Genomic DNA, 19,005 nt, shown 5'->3' with positions numbered 1-19,005 from the left:
GCTCTTTAGTGACAGTTACTGCTGAGACAACAGGGTAGGTATTTAGCTAAAACGGATCTACGTTACTTACAATGTAGTGAGCTTGTTACAGAAATCAGCCTGGCATTAGTAATGTCACTTAAGAAGCAGGAAATGCCAAGCTCACTGAAAATGACAATTGAAATTACCTCGTTTCTTTTAGTGTAGTGGAGGTGAAATCAGTTTATAGACATCAAATCAAAGCGCTGTCTGTTAATTGAACAAGCAGCAGCAAAGACCAAAAATCTGATTAAACTTATTAGCTGCAACCCCCAACTTCGCCATTATCTTTTGCATTCCTGTCTTTTGTAACTTGACTTTGATATTTCATTTTACATATTATAAGAAGGAAAAAAAGATGAATCTCTATGCATAAAATTATCTTTTTAACCAACTGATTGCCTTACTAGTACACAAATATTAATTTTTACCATTCCTATTGGCTTGAAGGGACGGACTCTTGTCATTGTTTAAAAAAAAACTATCCAATATGAAGTCACATGTTTTGGGCAGATTTTTGTAATGTTTTGGAGTAAATACTCAAAGTTTGCACGACACAAGAAGAATGCTTTATCTGTTTCGGGTCTTCGTGGAAACATTGCCCTTGGGTGTTTTCAGGCCACCCTGTCTTGTGAATTTCCTAAAACTTAGTCTCAAGTTGATGCAATGGAAACAATAGTCACATTTTTCTATTCTTAATCATCGGTTTCCTAGAAAGGGGTTTTAGGGTAGGAGCATCATCATGCGCTTATTTTTGGGTCATGTCGAACAGATGCTCCTCACAGACACAGGCGCTCTGGTGGAGTGACAAATCCGCAGTCGGCTGTTGCTCCCCAGTTGCGTTTAGCTCCGGGGGTTTGTTGCTCTCTTTGAGCCCGGAGGAGTTCACCTTCCTGGGTTTCCCCTCTGGGTGCAGGGAGGATGAGGAGGATGAGGACTGGAGGAGAAGATGGGGTGTGAATTATAGGAGGGATGAGGGTGAGAGAGGCAGTGTTTTTCTTCAGTTTTGTTTTGGAGGTCCAGGTGTAAGAAATGTAGTCTTTCTCTTTTTGTTGTCAATCTGAGTGAATTAACCCATTGAGGCCTGAAACGCCTGTAAAACCTCTGGGCGATTTTAAAATAAGCCCCTAAAAAAGTTTTTCTTGAAATTCAACAGAAGTGTCAATGCTTCTACTAAATAATAGATTTTTCAGCCTCTGTAGCAGATAGAAATTAAATTCAAAAAGTATTTGAGAGCTTATACAAATACTACAAAACGACGTATCCGCTGTCCAGGCTTCAATGGGTTAAAGCGACATGGATCCAACTGAAGCTATCTGAGGCCACTCTTATAAAGCTCAAACATCTCCTTCCTTTGAGGAAATAATCAGATTGATAATGATTCTCAGTCATTTTGTTTAGTAGTATAAAAATTTAAAACAGGATCACTGGTTTCACTTTTTGCAGTGGAGTCAGAACTACCAAAACATTTAAAAACAACTTAATCCAGTTGCTAGAAACCAGAGAACAGAGGCCATGTGTTATCCTAGAGCATCTCTGTTTATTGTGAAAAATACATGTTGTTAAATAGTGCTGCAGGTAATGATTATTTTCATTATTGATTAAGCTGGGGATTACTTTTTCAATGTTATGTTCCAATGTGACATCCTCAGATGTCTTGTTTTCTCTAGAGGTGAAGCAATTAACTGATCAATCAGTCGATTGACAGAAAAATAAACCAAACCACCAACTGTTTTGATTATAGATAAATCATGGAAGTCATTTTTTTGTGCTAAAATGTTTCAGCCTCTCAACTGTGAATATTTCCTGCCTTTCTTAGTTTTATATCATATAAAAACTGAATATTCATTCATTCATTCATTACCGTTAACTGATTATCCGCACTCGGGTCGCGGGGGGCTGAATATGATCATGATTATTTACAGTTTATCTAAAGTTTTAATTATCTCCAGAAAGCACCGATTTTCAGCTCAGAAACACTTTAATTGATATTGAAATTGATATTTACATTGTAAATATCTTGCCGGTATCACCAATAATAATAATAATAATAATAATAATAATAATAGAGAATTAAAAATGCTCACAATCCACAACCTGAATTCCATAAACGTAGGGATGTTGTCCAAAACATAAATGAAACAGAATGTGATAATTTGCGACTGTCAAAAGACTGTATTTTTCATGTTAAAACTGATAATCTTTTGGAAATCTAAACTATAAATTGTTAATTTTGATGCTTTCTGTTTTTAATTCATGTTTTACAACGTAAAGATTGTAAGAGAGAGTTGCCCTGAGAAAATTTCAAGGCTGAAACTTTGTTGTCCTCCACAACATCCTGAGTCCAGAGTGAAGTTTCATTAGCAGCAGGGAAACTGAACCAGTCAATTCGATCACATTCATACATACTTTTAATTTGAAATCCCTGTGCTCAACGTGAGGGTTGCAGGCTGCTACAATGTCAACAGAATATATTGCACAGTGCACTCAAACGTGACAGTGCACATGCCGTGTTCTGTGTTGCATTGGGTCATTCAGAAGCAGGTTCAGAACCATGCAGGTATCTGACTGTGTAAGCAGCTCCAAGATTGTTTCATTTGGGAACTTTCAATTGTCAAACTTGTCTTTTGTCTGGTTTCTGAAAGACCTGTGTGACGTTAGACCTTTACTACTGCTATCAGCGAAGCCCACAGATTGCATAAACTTGAGTGCCATGCTTTGTGTGTTTGTGTTTGTCTTTCCAACAATAAACGGACAAAATATGGAGCATATCGTTGTATTAGCCAATACTTTTGGTTCTGCTCTGTGCTCACGGTAGGTTGTAGTTAATATTGGACTTAAAAACACCTTCAAATGTTCAGTCCGTGTTGTCCTCTACTCCCCCACTCTGCTGTTTACTGTTTAATAAATGTCATTGCCAAAATTAAGACACGTTCTGCTGCTGTTCTCATTTGGTATCAGCAAGAACACAGAATTCAGGAGTTGCACCTGGTCAGCAAAATGAAGGTATCTGTGCATCTGCAGCCATAATACTGATGTCGGATATAATTCACCTCCAGGCTGACAAAGAGAAGTTTATGTTACACAGCAGATTCCTACCAACACACACTGGCTTTAACACAGAAGAAACAAAATCTGCAATTTATTTGTTTGCTTTATATTTCCGTTTTTGTTTTGTTTTAAATGTTTTTGCTTGTATAGGTATGGTCTCCATTTTTGATTTCCAACTAATGGATCCCCATGGAACCATAAGTTGGAAATATTAATAAGAGTTTTTATTAGCATTTAAGCAAAGTGATGGACTGTATTGACTAAAAAACTAATTGTGATTATTTTTGACTGATATTGCAAATGCAATATGATTCACAATATTTGAGGGAACATTTGTTTTTGCATCATTATTCTCATATTCATTGAAAAATGTATTTAAATGATCATGGTGTGATTTTCCTACCAAACAAAGATTTGGACCACAGTGTAATGGTATTTTGCCTTCAACAAATATTGCACCTCCTGCAATTTGAATATTGAACCAGTCCATATTGCCATTCCGATAAAGTTTTGTTTATTTTGCAGTCCTACTTTAACATCCATGACTCGATGTTATAATATTTCATTATTGCAACATATGCTTTTGTGTAGAACAAAATAACATGAACCTTTCTTTGTCCTTCACAGGGAGAAAAAACAGAAAATTCATGATATAAAAAACAACATTAAAGAAGCTATAGAGGTAAGAAACTCATCTTTTAAACCGATTTTTTTTATTTTTATAACCCTTTTCCTACCACCCTAACATACATTTAGGGCTTGATAAGGACGTACCAAAACTGAGCATTAAGAGAAAAGTCCAGAATCTATAACTCTATTTGCCTCAGAGTTATAACAAATTAATACTGATGTTGTACAGGCAGCAGAGTAACTTTACTTAAAAACTGACTTTAAATGCTTTTAGGTTATTATAGGACAATAAAAAGGAAATAATGGACTTAAGGAAACATGTTGTCTTTAAAATTAACATGTACCTCATTGAAATTAAGCTCTTTATGTTTTGTAGATGCAAGGGAGCGTAAATGTGAACCAAAAAAATGGTTGAATACTGACCTTGCTGTAGTTTTTTATTAAACATTTTTGATTTATCACTTTTTTTCTTCTGTTCCCTCCATCCAGACAATTGTGGCTGCCATGACTACGCTCACACCGCCATGCCAGTTAGCCTGTCCTGCAAACAAATGCCGAATCGATTATGTCCTGAACCAAGCAAGCCAGAAGGATTTTGAGTTTCCCTCGGTAAGTTGCAACTTTACCTCCTCAGGAAATATTGACTCTCTGACTTCTGCATTAGTTTGTCTGCTTCTTTCAACTGAAAATCCCAATTTATACTAAAAACCTCTGAGTCAAAAGTTATCTGGAGCTTGATATCATCAAAGTATTATGTCATAATACCAGAGGGAATGTTTGGCAATCATTTTTCAAATCAACAAATATTTTACTTAATGTTTTTAAAACCGAACTGCTCTGGTTTCATCTATGATATTTAACTGATTATGTTTCGATTTTTGGACTGTTGGTCGGACCAAACAGTATATTACATGCATTTACACATTTTTGTTTTTACATTAAATAGACCATAAGATCTGTTTATGAAAATAATTGGAACATTGATTGATAATAAAAATAATCCTTAATCAGTTGCAGCCCCAAACTTAATTACATTTTCTAAAACAGTTGTAAATCTGAATCACAGTCTGGTTTCTCTTTGCCCTATTTTCCTTGTGAGATATCAAGCTTATGTTTATTTATAGATGTTTTGTTATGAAATTGGTCTCAGCGTCTTATTATAACTGCTATTAAACGTTGTGGAGTATGAGATTCAGCCTGCCTAGCAGGTCCTCTGACAAGGTGTGCTGTCAGGTGAGCGCGGTGCCTCCCACAGCAGCCTTTATGAGTCCGCCCGGTGTGTTTGCGCAGTGATTCAGTAATTAGCAGGTGTGCTTCCGCTTGGGAGGCTGTCAATTGAATGAGCCTCTCACCTGAGAGATCCGCACTGCCTATTAACACTGATTGTCTGTAATAACCCTAAATGTGTCTAGAGGGACCTGTCCTCCAGAAACACAGAGGCTCAGAGGGATTCCCCCCTGAGCTCCAGTCTGCTCCCGGCCGCCATTCAGAGATTCGCTGCAATGTCAGACATGGTAATAAGACCATAGCAAATCATGATAAAACTTTCCGAATGAGCTGAAACAATCAGTTGAATAATCAATCCTCAGCTGAAATTATCTGTGACTGATGATTTATTAAACATTTACGCCATTTTAGAGCAAAAATCTTTAGTTTCCTGTTTCTTAAATGTGGTGGTTTTCTTCTTTTTTCTGTTGGGTAACATTGAAACGTTTACATTTTGGGGTTTTGGACTGTTGGTTGAATAAGAGCAGACATCTGAATATGTATGTTGGGCTTTAGAAAATGTGAAAAAAGGGATGCAGCTCTATGTTTCAAAAATAAAATGTTGTCACTAAGAGTCCTAGCCACCCTTCCGTTCTCTCTGTCACTGTCTTATAAAACTGAATTATATATATATGTGTGTATGTGTGTGTACATATATATACATATATATATATGTATGTACATACGTACGCAGACACATATATATACCTGTGTGTATGTATATATATATATATATATATATACACATACATACATACATAATGATATAAATAATTAAAATGTTGTGAATTTTGGTAAACTTCAGTGTCAATAAAAGATCATGACCAGCAGTTCAAAACCCCAATAAATCAAACTGTGTTGAATTGATTTAAATTCTAATCAAGATATTCAAATCAAAGGCTTTTCACCTTGTTTGATTTGGCAGGAAATTTATTTAAAATCATGCAAAGTACATTTAGATTTTTTGTGATTTGATGTGATGGTTTAAAAAGTGTTTGCAGATTTAAATATTTCACACATTTATAGAACGATGTGTCATTTTAATTAATCAGTGGAGCAAACATTTAAAAAATATGTAGACAGAAACTACAAAAAATGATTTATCTACCTTCTAAGATACAATATTAGAAAGTAAATAGCTATTTGTTAAATAGCATGGGTTACATGTGGAGGCAGAAGAACACTATGTTCTCCCTGTTTTTTTCCATCACGATAGCTTCAGTGTGTAAGCTGGTCATTTCCACAGTGTCGATTTGTTTTTAGCAGCTGAGTTTCCAGTGAAGAGTGCGTGTATTTGTGTGTAAGCAAAAGGAAGTCTCCTGATATTGTCTCTGTAACTTCGTGGCAAATTTATTATGCGGGCCTATCTCAAGCTGACCCTTCCCTCAGGCAGTCACTTCCACTGAAAGACCAGTGGAACAGTGTGTCATGTGTGGTGTGCAGATTATCAGCAGGGCTACATTTGTTATTTTAAACAGTGATTGGCTGGTCAGCGTTTGATGAAGAATCTGTTCCCAGCAGCAAAAGGTTTGGTTTCCAATTCTGCCCGTTGAAGTGAATGGGTGGTTGTTCGAGAAAGAGAATACAGCAGAAAAGTATTTTATAGGCTCAGCCTCTCCTCCTCCTCCTCCTCCTCCTCCTCCTCAGCCCGCTCCCCCTCGCCTGGCCTTAGGGCCTACTGGAAACCAGTTGGACTGGTTGACTCTGCCTTTAGCAGAGGAGGGAGAGAAAATAAGCACAAGGCCTGGATTGAATCTCCAAAGTCTTGATTTCCTTTCAAGCTCCGTTTCTAATCAGTAATCCAGTTAATATTCTCAAAAAATATGGGTTTTTTTTCCTGAAAATGTTAATGATGAAATGGATCACGCCTTGATGGAAGATAAAAAAAAGTATTGTCAGACCGATTGCTGCCATGCCCACCTTTTACAGTACAGTGACATCTCAATTTGATTTTCTCTTATACTTAAAAAATATAAATTTTCCTCACAAGGAGGATTCGTACAACGTCTTAAAAGTTTGTAAAATACTTTTTTTTTAAATTTTTTTTTTTTTTTTAAATGCTTGATTTTCACCATAAACCTGTGTTCAATCTGTCCAATCAGTTTTTAAAACTGATTTAAAGGCTTTGACACCGTAAAAGATCCAAAAACAGGAAAGTTGTGTTCACTAACTCCTCGCTAGGTAAGTCCTCTATTGATATCTAGTATTAGATTAACACAATCTAAACATAACATTAGAAAAGTTATTATGAACAGCTGGTAAAATAAACAAAATTACGTTTTCTGTGTAGTAACCTTAAAAGTGCTTAAATTTTACTCCTAAAAAGCTGTATGAAAGCTGCACATGCTTTACAGTTTCTACAACATATCTGTCTGATCTTGAAAATCCTTCATTTGGATCAGGAGAAAGTCAGGATTGGAGAAACCTCATTAATGGCAACAACAGACATGAACGAACAGACATGAAGTAGCTGTTGTATAAACAAAGACACTCTCAACCCACTTCATACTGTAGCAGAGCCTTCAACATTTCTTTAAATGCATTTCCCTGGTCTAAAGAGTTGAAAAGAGTGAGATTTATCCTGAAAATGTTTTATATCTCATTCAAAAATGCTACAATAATTTAAATTTTAACAAATCAAGCTCTACATACAATATAAGTGACATGATATCTCTAATAAGTCACCTGGTAGATAACTCAGAATACCCTTTTGTCAGCGTAAATGTAATCATATTGTTTAATTCAAAGTAAATCATATATTTCTGCAGCAGGTCTTTTAGAACGCTGTCTGTTTTCACACAGGATCTCAAAGTAGGTCTATGCTTGGGTCACAGCTACTCCTATTCTTAAACTCTTCATAGAGCTGCTCAACCGCCATGAGAGGCATCATGAAATAGCTTTTTTTCCCCTCTGAATTTTACATGTAGCCCGTTATAAACTTTATTATAGGAAAAAAAAACTTAAAAGAGAAAGTGGTAGAAAGCCTGAAGTTGACCTTGTTGACCTCTGATCCTGATTATTCCCTCCCTTTTTTATGTCTGTCTGTTATAAATCTGATAGTTTGGTGGTTTTATTTTTTTCTATAAGATGAAAAAGAAATTATTTTCATTTGTTCTCTTCGGCAGCTGACGACCATCTTCATGAACTGAATGAATCATTTGATTTACCTTTTATACATAAAACTCTCTTGCAATATTTTTATTATAGCCAATTTTAATTATTACTAAAGCTGCAGAAGTCTATAAGAAAATGACCCTACATCTCACTTGATTTATTACCTCAGTAAACATTTTCCTAAAGAGTTTATGGTCTCAATGGCTAATTCAAGTCTTCTGCAGTACAGCATAATGTTTATTTGGTAAATCATGGTCCAGTTTAGAGGAAAATAGATGATAAAGTAGGGAATGCTTTTGCGCATGGCTAACTTGTGTTTTATATATTTTTTCCCTTTTCCCAGTTTTAGTCTGGCTCTTCCAGGGTAATAATTTTTTTAGTCTATAAATAAATTACCACAGAAACTTTTTTATCTAGTCGGTACCAAGGTTATTATAGTTAACGAAAACTAACGTAATAACGAAAACTAGAACTGAAACAACATTTTCGTTAACTGAAATAAAAATAAAAATGAGAGTTTTTAAAAAAACCATAACTAACTGAAACTGTATTTTGTGGTTACAAAACTACCTAAAACTAACTAAAATTATAGCGAAAATGTCCTTAATTTTCGTCTTTGTCAACTTCTTTCATACGTAAACCTTTTTGGTTGATATGAAATCTATTTCATCTATCTGGTTTTGTGACTTAATAAACTTTGGGCTGAGATTGATCAGACAAAGGGAATAAAGGAAACATTTATTGTGACCTTATTGAATCTGGCGCCCAACAAATACCCCATTACAAAAAACTAAAACGAACACGAAAACTAATAAAAACTAAACTAAAACTAAGCATTTTACAAAAAATAAAAACTAATTAAAACTAGCAAACTCACTCTGAAAACTAATTAAAACTAACTGAATTTGAAAACAAAAAATGACAACGAAATTAAAACTAAAACTAATGAAAAATCCAAAACTATTATAACCTTGGTCGGTACTCTTTTACCCCTGTACGACCAACTCAAATCTAGATATTTTCCTGAGCTGGAGCTGGTTCACAGTTGGTTCAACTTGCGAACCGTCTCAGAACCTGTTCGCTCTACAGCCACATATCACTGTTGATGTTTGTATAAGTCTCCGCCCTCTCTGCAAGTATAATAACACCAACTGATGACTACTACTACATTGTCTCTTTACAAATGTTGCTCCTGGCTTTGCAAGCCTGCATTGGCATCCAAACACGACATGTACAACACATCTGTGCTGCTCGTCTTGATCACTATAGACGGAGATTACCTTCTTAACACTCAACGTAAGATGTTAATGTTGAAATTTTTGTAAACTAACGGTAGTCCACTAATTAGCCTGTTAGCGCTCGCCCGTATCAATCACAATGCAGTTAAACAAATCAAACAAATTAATGATACACATTTTAGTTGGTCTGTCGTTGGTCAGATAGCCCCGCCCCCAGCCCCTGACATGTTGGTTCGTGGTTCAAGATTAGCAAAGAGTTGCTGCCGCTCAGGAACCAGTAAAAGCAAAAAGCAAAGAACTGGTTCAAGATTGGGCACCGGCCCAGTCCTCGTAAGCGGGCGGCCCGGGTTCGAATCCGGCTCGGAGCCCTTTCCCGCATGCCTTCCCCTCTGTCTCCCCCTTTCACTCTCAATATCTCTCTCTCTCAATAAAAGCTACAAAATGCCCAAAAAATATCTTTAAAACAACAAAAAAAAAAGATTGGGCTCCAAACCGGCCCTGGAACTGCTTTGGTGAAAAAGGCGGATGTGTGGCTAAATTTTGCTAGAATCTGAAAGAACCCATTTATCAACTCGCATTTCCTTGAACTTTTCTGCTACACTACTGTCTGCAAACCAGAAGCCTACACCTTATGTGTTACTTTTGTGCAAATGAAGGTACTTAACGGTGTCGGTGATAATCGGTAAATGTACATGTTCTACAGTTTTCTACTTCGACTTGGTAAGAAATAACTGACCCACTGCTAGATTTAATCAGACCTCATCCAATTTATCCTCCTCAGCCACATCTACTTTTAACAACTTGTGTATATCCGTCAGTAACATGGTGGCCACTGCAGAACCTGCCTATTCTCAGTCAAGTATTTTTAAGGACATGCAGTATATCGCTATGGCTCATAATGGCTTATTTGTGCTTGTCCGCGTTGTATGTGACCCACTGCAGATCGTAGTGAAGAGATAGGCCCCTGTTTAGTGACAGCCGAGCCTTGTGTCCGTACAAAGCTCTCCGTTTCTTCATGAACTCGGTGAACTGTTCTGTTTCCTGCCTCTGTCAGAGCCCGCTCATCTGCTGCTCCTCTCCCAGCCAGCCTTCAACTACACTAAGCCAGGCAGTATCACTGCCTCCCTCCATCTGTCCTTAAACGTTTTCACCCATCGAGAGTCCGACGGGAAACATGGGCTAAAGCCAGGGACACGGATATCAACTAAAGATACCAACCAGCAACAACTTTTTCCTACATTAGTATCCACCAATGTGTGAAGTTGATCATTTGTTGTGTGCTGCATTCAGTTTATGTCTGATCGTGAACAACTTTTCAACACTATGTCTCTCTTCTTTTCTTTTCATCTCTCTAAGGCTGCAACTCGACACAAGGCTGTAGACATTCAGAACATTAATATCGCAGTAGACCGTAAATTACATTAAAAAGTTCCCCTTCAGATTACACTGCTAGCTCTGTCCTCACTGCTGCCGTTTTAAGGACTGTTCGCGGTGGAATTAGAGATGTTAGCTGCTAGCGGGCAGCTCAGTCACAGTCACGCTGAGAGCTGCTTGTGCAGGCAATCGATAAACCCTGAATTCCATGAAAAGCCACTTTAATATTCTCATTGTTTACTCAACAAAAATCTTTTTTTTCTCTGAAATAAGAAAATAGTGACAAACACCTCCTTAAAAGTTCACACAGCCCAAAGTGACTTATTGAGATACTTGATTTTTCTGTTTTCCGACCAACAGTACAGAAGACAAACAAAAGCATCAAGACATGACATATGAGAAACTGGAACCAGAAAATGTTTGGCCTTTTAGCTGAAAAATACAAATATTCAATTATCAAAATATTTGCTGATAATTTTTTCTTGATTTACAAATCCATTAAATCCACTGGAAGATTTTCCTCTTCTCACCTTGCACTGTGAGCAGGTAGATTGTTCATTTAGCAAATGTTATGCAAATAAGCAGCCTTCGCTTTCTCACTAGGACTCCTGTGATTTTTAAAGCTCCGGGCAAGGGGACGAACTTTGTATCATCTTCAGTGGGTCCCTTCCCTTCACTTCTATTAAGAATGTATATATTAGCTTCTTGTTTTCCTCACACACTCTCTTTCCCTTTTACTCTTTTTGTGATATCATGTCTTTATTTCAGGGATCCTAAAACGAGAGCCTGACTCGCAGTTATTTCTAGTTGTGGTATGCCGTTGATCCAGACCCCTCTTTCTCTTTCCAGGAGTTTTATGACCATGCAAAGATCCTCTGGCAGGACGAGGGTGTGCGGGCCTGCTGGGAAAGGTCCAACGAATATCAGCTCATCGACTGCGCACAGTAGTAAGTCCCTTTCAAACATACGCTTGCAATTAACAGTACATATATTTCAAAGTGGAGGCAGACACAAACACATGCTCCCTTTTGCTCTCTGTGACTCTTCAGTTCACACACATGCTGTATACTCGCACTGTGGTCTTTTTGGCGTGTGGTTACTGAGAGTGCAAAGTGTCAAAGTTCATGAGGTGACAATGAATGCTGCGTTACCTACACAGTGAGTCTGTTCTAACTGGTGCGTAGTGTTTCAGAACATAGAGAATAAACTAGTGGCCACTTTAGTAATAAAAATGTCTGGATGAAAAATGCCATCCAGTGTAACGGTGTAGGTCACTGATGTGCTTTAAATACTTTTTAATACTAAGAATTGCAACGTTGGTTTGGTTTGTCAGTCTCAAGGCCCTTTCATACTGGTCTCACCTTTTCTATGAAAGTGCCAGGCTCTGTAAAGTACCAGGCTCTGTAAAGTGTCAGGCTCTGTAATGCCTTCAGAGGTAGTCACAGAGGCGTAGAACTGGTGGGACTGTTGGAAGCAGGACCACTATGAATCGACTATCCCGGCAAGGCGGATTATTTGGCATCGCGTGTGACATCTAACTACGTATTATTTGTGCGACAAACATCTGGGTAACAGGGAAACAAGCGAGCCGCACAAATAGGGGTGTGCCATATCGTATCGTTCACGATAATATCGGTATATTTTTTTTATGGTTAAAAAAAATGCATATCATGATATTGGCAACATTCCTACTTCTTGATGTAGTGGCATGAGGTTAACATTAGCTAACAATTAAAGTTGTTTTAATCACAAAAAGCTACTCACTCTCTGTTGCTAAACACATGCAGCTTTCAAAATAAGAGCACAGTGTGTTAACAGAATCCACCACAGAACTTACAAGAAGACTGTCAAAATGAGATGCCTTAAATAAAACATACAACAACCTTTATTCTCCTTTACAGAATGTCATTAAAATATGCCCCCGAAACCCCTGTTGAGATTTGCACTTCACACTACATTTTAGATTTTTATTTATTTATACAGACTAAAGAAAAAAATCATATTTTCTCAATCTTTTTACGTATTTCGTAATATCGTCAAGAATATCGTTATCGCAAAAATAGCCTGAAATATCCTGATATTCTTTTAGGGCCATATCGCCCACCCCTACGCACAAACATGTTAATCAAAATGCAGAACATCTTTGCCTGAGTATGCAGTATCTATACAGCACAACGTTCAGTTCTTCCACCATCATTGTTTTGAAATTACCCGCTGCTGCTTATTATATACTTAGTGCTGCTGTTCTGTTACTATCGTCTCCTCCCACCTTGTTCTGAGACGCTGGACTGCACTATGAATCGTCCTGAATATCACGCCTTTGTGGGATCACCATGCATGCACTAGGCGAAAAGCCGGCACAAATCATTACGGCAATATAGTGGGACATTTGCGGGACCGCACTATGAAAGGGCCTTAAATCTTTTGGTCTTCTGCCTAACAATCCTAATCCTACTGAAGATTCCTAATGACGCACATTTGTGGCTATTGTTCACACTGAAATATCTCAACAATTGAAAGATTGACTGCCATTAAATTTGTTTAACAGGTTCTAGCCCCCCTATGGAGGAACTGTAATAACTTGGTGATCCCCTGAGTTTACATCTTGCACCTTCTTCAGGTCCAAATTTGTCCCTCCAACTTTTTGCCCCTGGCCTGAAAACACTGCAAGATGCAGTTGTCAAACTCTACAGGTGTGTAGCTGACATCAAAGCAGGGTGAGGTCCGAGCAACGGCGCCGGAAATATGGGGTATTAAGTAGGCAAGGGGCCATTAGCCCCCCTCCACTTATGAATCTTGCCTGGTTTGGCGTTGCAGCTGGTGTGATCCCATTGAACGATGGTTTGTTCTTTTCATGAGATTTATTGTGGATAAGATTATTATCAGACTTTAACCCATTGAAGCCTGGAAAGCGGAAACGTCGTTTTGTAGTATTTGTATAAGCTCTCAAATAGATTTTGAATTTCATTTCTATCTGCTACAGAGGCTGAAAAATCTATTATTTAGTAGAATCGTTGACACTTCTGTTGAATTTCCAGAAAAACTTCAGGTTTTAGGGGCTGATTTTAAAATCGGCCAGAGGTTTTACAGGAAGTTTTAGGCGTCAATGGGTTAATAATTTGTGGTGCTTGATGGCAGATCATTGTGCTTTGTGTTGAACAGCTGTAAAGTTGCACTACATTGTGCTGACTTCTGTTTGTGTGTGTGTGTCCCTGGTCGATGACAGTGAGAGGGATTTTGTCCTAGCCTTGCTGATTCTTGAGTGTTTCCATTGCTTGTGTAGAAACATTTTGTCACAAAGTTATTTTTTACCCAAAAAGAGCTCTCTCTCGTCTCTTTCCAAACTCTTTCTTTCTGTCTTTCTGGTATTTTTTTTCTTATCCGCCTTTTGATCTCAGTCAGTTCTGCCTCTGTTATAAAGCATGCAGTGGTCACATGAAGCGAGAGCTCTTGGAGGGCGGAGGCTCGCTGACTCTCTCACATGTGTGCGTGTGTTTGTGTACAGTATGTGCTGGTGCATCGACATGCATGTGTGAGGTACTTGGGCTTTTTTTTTGGCACATGTACCTCTTTGCAGTGGTGGAAGTACTTAGATCAGGGGTGTCAAACTCAAATACACAATGGGCCAAAATTTAAAACTTGAATAAAATCGCGGGCCAACAATGAACAAATAAACCTTTTAATATATACCAAACATGTTTTGCTTTAACATTAAATATGGAACCAGCAACGATTATAAACATACAATATATAACTAAATAGTGCAGACATGCAAATTAAAATTTCCTATAAAAAACACATCAATGTCATGAATTTATTAAATAAAAATTAAATAAAAATCGTATGCCTCTTTTCTATTTGCATCCTTCTGATTTAAATATCAAAATAAAGTTTTTCAACAGGTTAATACATTTAAAAATAAAATAACAATAATAAATCTAGTATTAGCGGTAAATGCGCTGTATAATACCGGCGGGTCAGCTTTTATAGTACAATAATAATATAATAATTTGATATTGGCTCGTGGGCCAAATAAAATTACACTGCGGGCCAAATTTGGCCCACGGGCCAGAGTTTGACACCCCTGACTTAGATCCTCTAATTAAAATAGGCTAGGCAAGGCAAGGCAAGGCAAGTTTATTTGTATAGCACAATTCAACACAAGGTAATTCAAAGTGCTTTACATACACATTAAAAACAGCAAGACACAATTGAAAACAATAAAAACAGTCAATTAAAACAGGGAAGATACAGCAGGATAAATAAAAAAAAAAGAGATAAAATAATAAAAAGCACAAGTCAAACATTGTGTAGTTAAAAAGTAAGGGCAGTAGAGTAGAGCAGCAAAAAATAATTGATCCATTCAAATTCCTACTGAAGAGAAAGTATTGATAATATTAACAGTAAAATGTGCTTAAAGTATCAAAGGTAAAAGTACTTATTCTGCAAAAAAAAATATGGATCTGTCAGTTTGTAAGGAACTTTACACTTTTGCAGCTGGTGGAATTGGAGCTTATTTAACAACTTTATGTAAAATTAGGAAGTTTAGTCCAGTTGTTCCCAACCTAGAGTTTCGGGTCTCTCCGAACAGTCACAAGATAGATCTCAGCAGTTGTGAGATGATTAATGAGTGTTGAAAAAGTTATACCACACAAATGATGCACAAAAAGATCGGAAACCACTGGTATGATCTCAAACAATATATTATACTTTTATCACACTAAATGTAGTAAAATAAAGTAGAAAACTTCCCTCTAAAATTTAGCAGAGTTGTAGAATAAAGTAGCAAGTACTTGTCACTTATACTCCGTGTATGGCCACCGTTTTTTTTATCGATTTACTTTTTGCCGGGATGTGGGTGAACCCTCAGCAAAATGATCCAGACAAACCATTCTGGTAAGAAATGTGATTGAGGACTGAGAGAGTTCTGAGCTAACGGAGAGACAGAACATTTGAAAAGGAGAAACGATTGAAGAGACGGATTGAAATGGAGAAAAAGAGGGCTTCCCTGCATTGCGGGATCTCTCCTCTCCTCTCCTCTCCTCTCCTCTCCTCTCCTCTCCTCTCCTCTCCTCTCCTCTCCTCCCTCCTCTCCTTTCTCCCACACCCAGCAGCCCCAGTGTTATGGATCAGATGCTGGGCTGGGTGGCCAGACCGGAAGTGCTCCCCTCCCCCCTCTGTGTGCTTATGTAAACGGAGAAGCAGAGAAAGAGAGAGGGGAGAGCTATTTTTAACCCAGGCAGGCTGCAGAAGGAGAAAGAATGAGCGAGTGTGTTAGGAGAGAGACAACTTCAGCATTATTGATGAAGGTTGTTAGCATTAAATGAAAATGTCAACCCTGGATCAGTGCGGGAAAAGTCAGGGCCACCCTGTACACCACCGCCGCTCTCTCTTTTAAAAAACACAAATTATATCATCTGATTCACGTCATGATAAAAATAAAAAAGGGAAGAAGAAGTTGACGGGGCGTTGATGCTTTGTTGTCTCTGTCTGATGACGAGGAAGTCACCGAAGCTTCCCTGACGGTGTTTCTGCTCCGTCATGCTCCTCTATGATGTTTTTTTTTGTTTTTATCAACACTTCCTGACACCTTATATGGTCACACACTTTGTTTGCAAGGATGTTTTTGTCCTTGATTACATGTGGATGTGTTGTGTTCGGTCGACTGTAGTCAATTAAAATTCAAAAAGTCCAAACAACATGACTGTGTCCCCCAACAGGACTGAGACGAAATGGTTTGTTTTGTCTGTTTGTCAGGTTTCTGTTGTTTCATCCATACAGAGACCGTACAGTTGCAAACTTTGTCCTTTTCCTCTGATTGTAAATCACTCCTGAAATCCCGAGAAGAAATTATTTCTTTTGTAAATTAAAGTCTTAAAAAGCTCTATTTTTGTATTTTTATTATGTTTAGATATTTGACATATAATCACTTTTCAGTCAATGATTGAATTCACCTATAAGAAATTAATTATTTAAGCCCCTGTTTGCAAAGCGGCAAATTACGTAATGTCTTATAGACAGAAACTATAAAATTGGTATTATTGTCAGATTTTCAACATTCACGACACTCTGAATGCTTCCATCAGGAAAAGTAACTAAATCAAATTTCAAAAGAATTTTATCCTACATGTCTTATTTAAAGTCTTGTTAAAAATAAACCACTAACCAGATCCTGAAAACAACATTCAATTCTGCTATCCTTGGCGCAACTGGAAAGCCATAATTGAGTCCACTGAGACCAACAGTCACGTGACAAATATTCAGAGAAAATCCAGTGTGGTTGACAAATAAATGTGATTGTCAACTTTGTGAATAAAATATTTTCAATGGATTTTTGGTTAGATGGCTGTCATCAGGTCAGTTGTTACCACATGCCAACATGGTCTCACAGAAATCCGTGAAATAGCCACGGATTTCGCTTAACTCAAAATCCGTGGAATAGCCACGGAATCGCTCAAATTTCCGTGAAACAGACACGGATTTCGCTACAATGCAAGTTAATGATATTTAATATTTAGTTAATCATATTTTTCTGGCGAGATCTTCACCACAAAGTGATTATGTACATTCACTGAGTGAATATTTAGAAAATAAAACATATATTTCTCACAAAAAATGTGATCAAAATCCATTTTTATGCAGAAACTAAGTCAAAATATTGATTTTTCACTAAAAATGAGAGAACTGTCCGCCATGTTTTTTGTTCTGACCGCCGGGACCTTGAAAGTCACGTGACTTGGAACAAACCAATAGCCACGGGATATGACTGTCATTAACTTGCATTGTAGCGAAATCCGTGTCAGTTTCACGGAAATTTGAGCAATTCCGTGGCTATTCCACGGATTTTGAGTTAAGCGGATTTCTGTGAGACCAGGTTGCACATGCTGAGTAGATCTTGACGTTTTGTCCTACAACATAAGATCCGTCTGTAAATACCTCACTCATGACTCCGGATATCTTAATGTGTGTGCACAGTAGTTGTTGTTTTTCATGATATGTTCCCTTTTAAATGTCACAGTTAGATTAGTTTTGATGACAGTGAAATCATGTGAATGTGGTGTAGTTAGCTTATAGCCTAACATTAGCTTTTTACACCTGGTGATTGCATTTACGCTTAAAAAAATCATAAAAGTTATGCTTATCTGTGAAGATTATCTTGCTGAACATTAGATTTTTTTTCTTTTTTCTGCATAACCCAACATCAAGGTGGAAAAGTCCCATTAGCTTTTTGTCGAGGGAACCTCTGCAATGCTAACTTCTTGGCTGCCTTAAAAATTATCTCATCCCAGCACACTGTACTCTACTGCAAACCCCTACAGGTAATAATAATAATACCTTCATTAACATTACGTCAAAATCCCAAACAGTCATTGCTTCCAGCTACTCAGATGGATGAATTTGCTGCTTTTCTTTGTTTTGTTTTGGCCCAAAACCCAAATACCCTTAAAAAAATGTAACGTAAAAAGTAATTTATAGACCTCACCATTGACTCTAGAAACTTTTTATGAAACTTATAACTACTCTATTTTGCACTATATTGTGACATTTAATAGTGTGAATTTGTATTTCGTGAAACAAATCACCATATGTTATCTGTTATTAGGGCACTGATTCAGAAATGTTGACACTGTAAAATGTAAATAAAATCAGAATGCATCAAATTCCAAAGTTTATATTTATGAAAACAAAACAAATGTGCATTAGTGAAACACTAAGCAATTTGCCTTTGTCCAGTCAAATGAATATATGTCAAAAAGGATTAGCAAATTCGGTTTTACTTTACTATAGGAATCAAAGTTGTATATACCCAGCATTTGGAAACAAGCTGTGGATTTTCTTGATTGTAATTTTTCACCCGAAGCTTTTATTAAAGACCTCAAACTTTTTAAGAGATTAATATATGGAAGGAACATATTTGGCAGGACTCTCCCGCACCAAGTTGTGTAACAGGAGAGGAGGAACGTGACTGAGTCCTTATTCACTCGGTATCTCTGTCGGTTTGTGCTATGTGTCGCCTGGCTGTGATACCAGCCGGTGTTTATTGTCCCTCGATTCTCTGAAATCTTGTCCCAGCGATAATGTGCCGGAGTCCCCCTGATTTACTTCTCCGGCATCCTCCCTCGTCTTTCTCCCTTCTCTCCTCTCCCTTCTCCTTCCACTCCTCTCTCTCTCTCTCTCTCTCTCTCTCTTTCTCTGTGATGTGTAGTTGTGTTTCTGCAGGGACAGAAAATGGCTCAGATTGAGTCTCTGACTCATCGTGAGGATGTAGGGAGTGAAGGGGAAGAGAGAGAGGGATGAGAAAAGACAAACTGAT

The 19,005-nt window shown here is 37.5% G+C and overlaps 1 protein-coding gene across 3 annotated transcripts in view; it reads left to right on the top strand.

Moving 5' to 3' along the window:
• Positions 1–19,005, top strand: part of LOC131962924 (guanine nucleotide-binding protein G(s) subunit alpha-like) — a 38,828-nt gene that overhangs the window by 4,249 nt on the left and 15,574 nt on the right. For 2 of the 3 annotated variants that reach the window (XM_059328042.1, XM_059328033.1), the window contains 4 exons: positions 3,697–3,751; positions 4,189–4,308; positions 5,112–5,213; positions 11,541–11,638. In XM_059328042.1, the coding sequence (XP_059184025.1) occupies positions 3,697–3,751; positions 4,189–4,308; positions 5,112–5,213; positions 11,541–11,638 (375 nt within the window). The remainder of the gene's footprint in view (positions 1–3,696; positions 3,752–4,188; positions 4,309–5,111; positions 5,214–11,540; positions 11,639–19,005) is intronic. The other variant, XM_059328050.1, reaches the window with a different exon arrangement.

The sequence above is a fragment of the Centropristis striata genome, chromosome 3 (genome assembly GCF_030273125.1).
Source record: "Centropristis striata isolate RG_2023a ecotype Rhode Island chromosome 3, C.striata_1.0, whole genome shotgun sequence".
Lineage (NCBI taxonomy): Eukaryota > Metazoa > Chordata > Actinopteri > Perciformes > Serranidae > Centropristis > Centropristis striata.
This window is presented reverse-complemented; position numbering and strand designations above follow the sequence as displayed.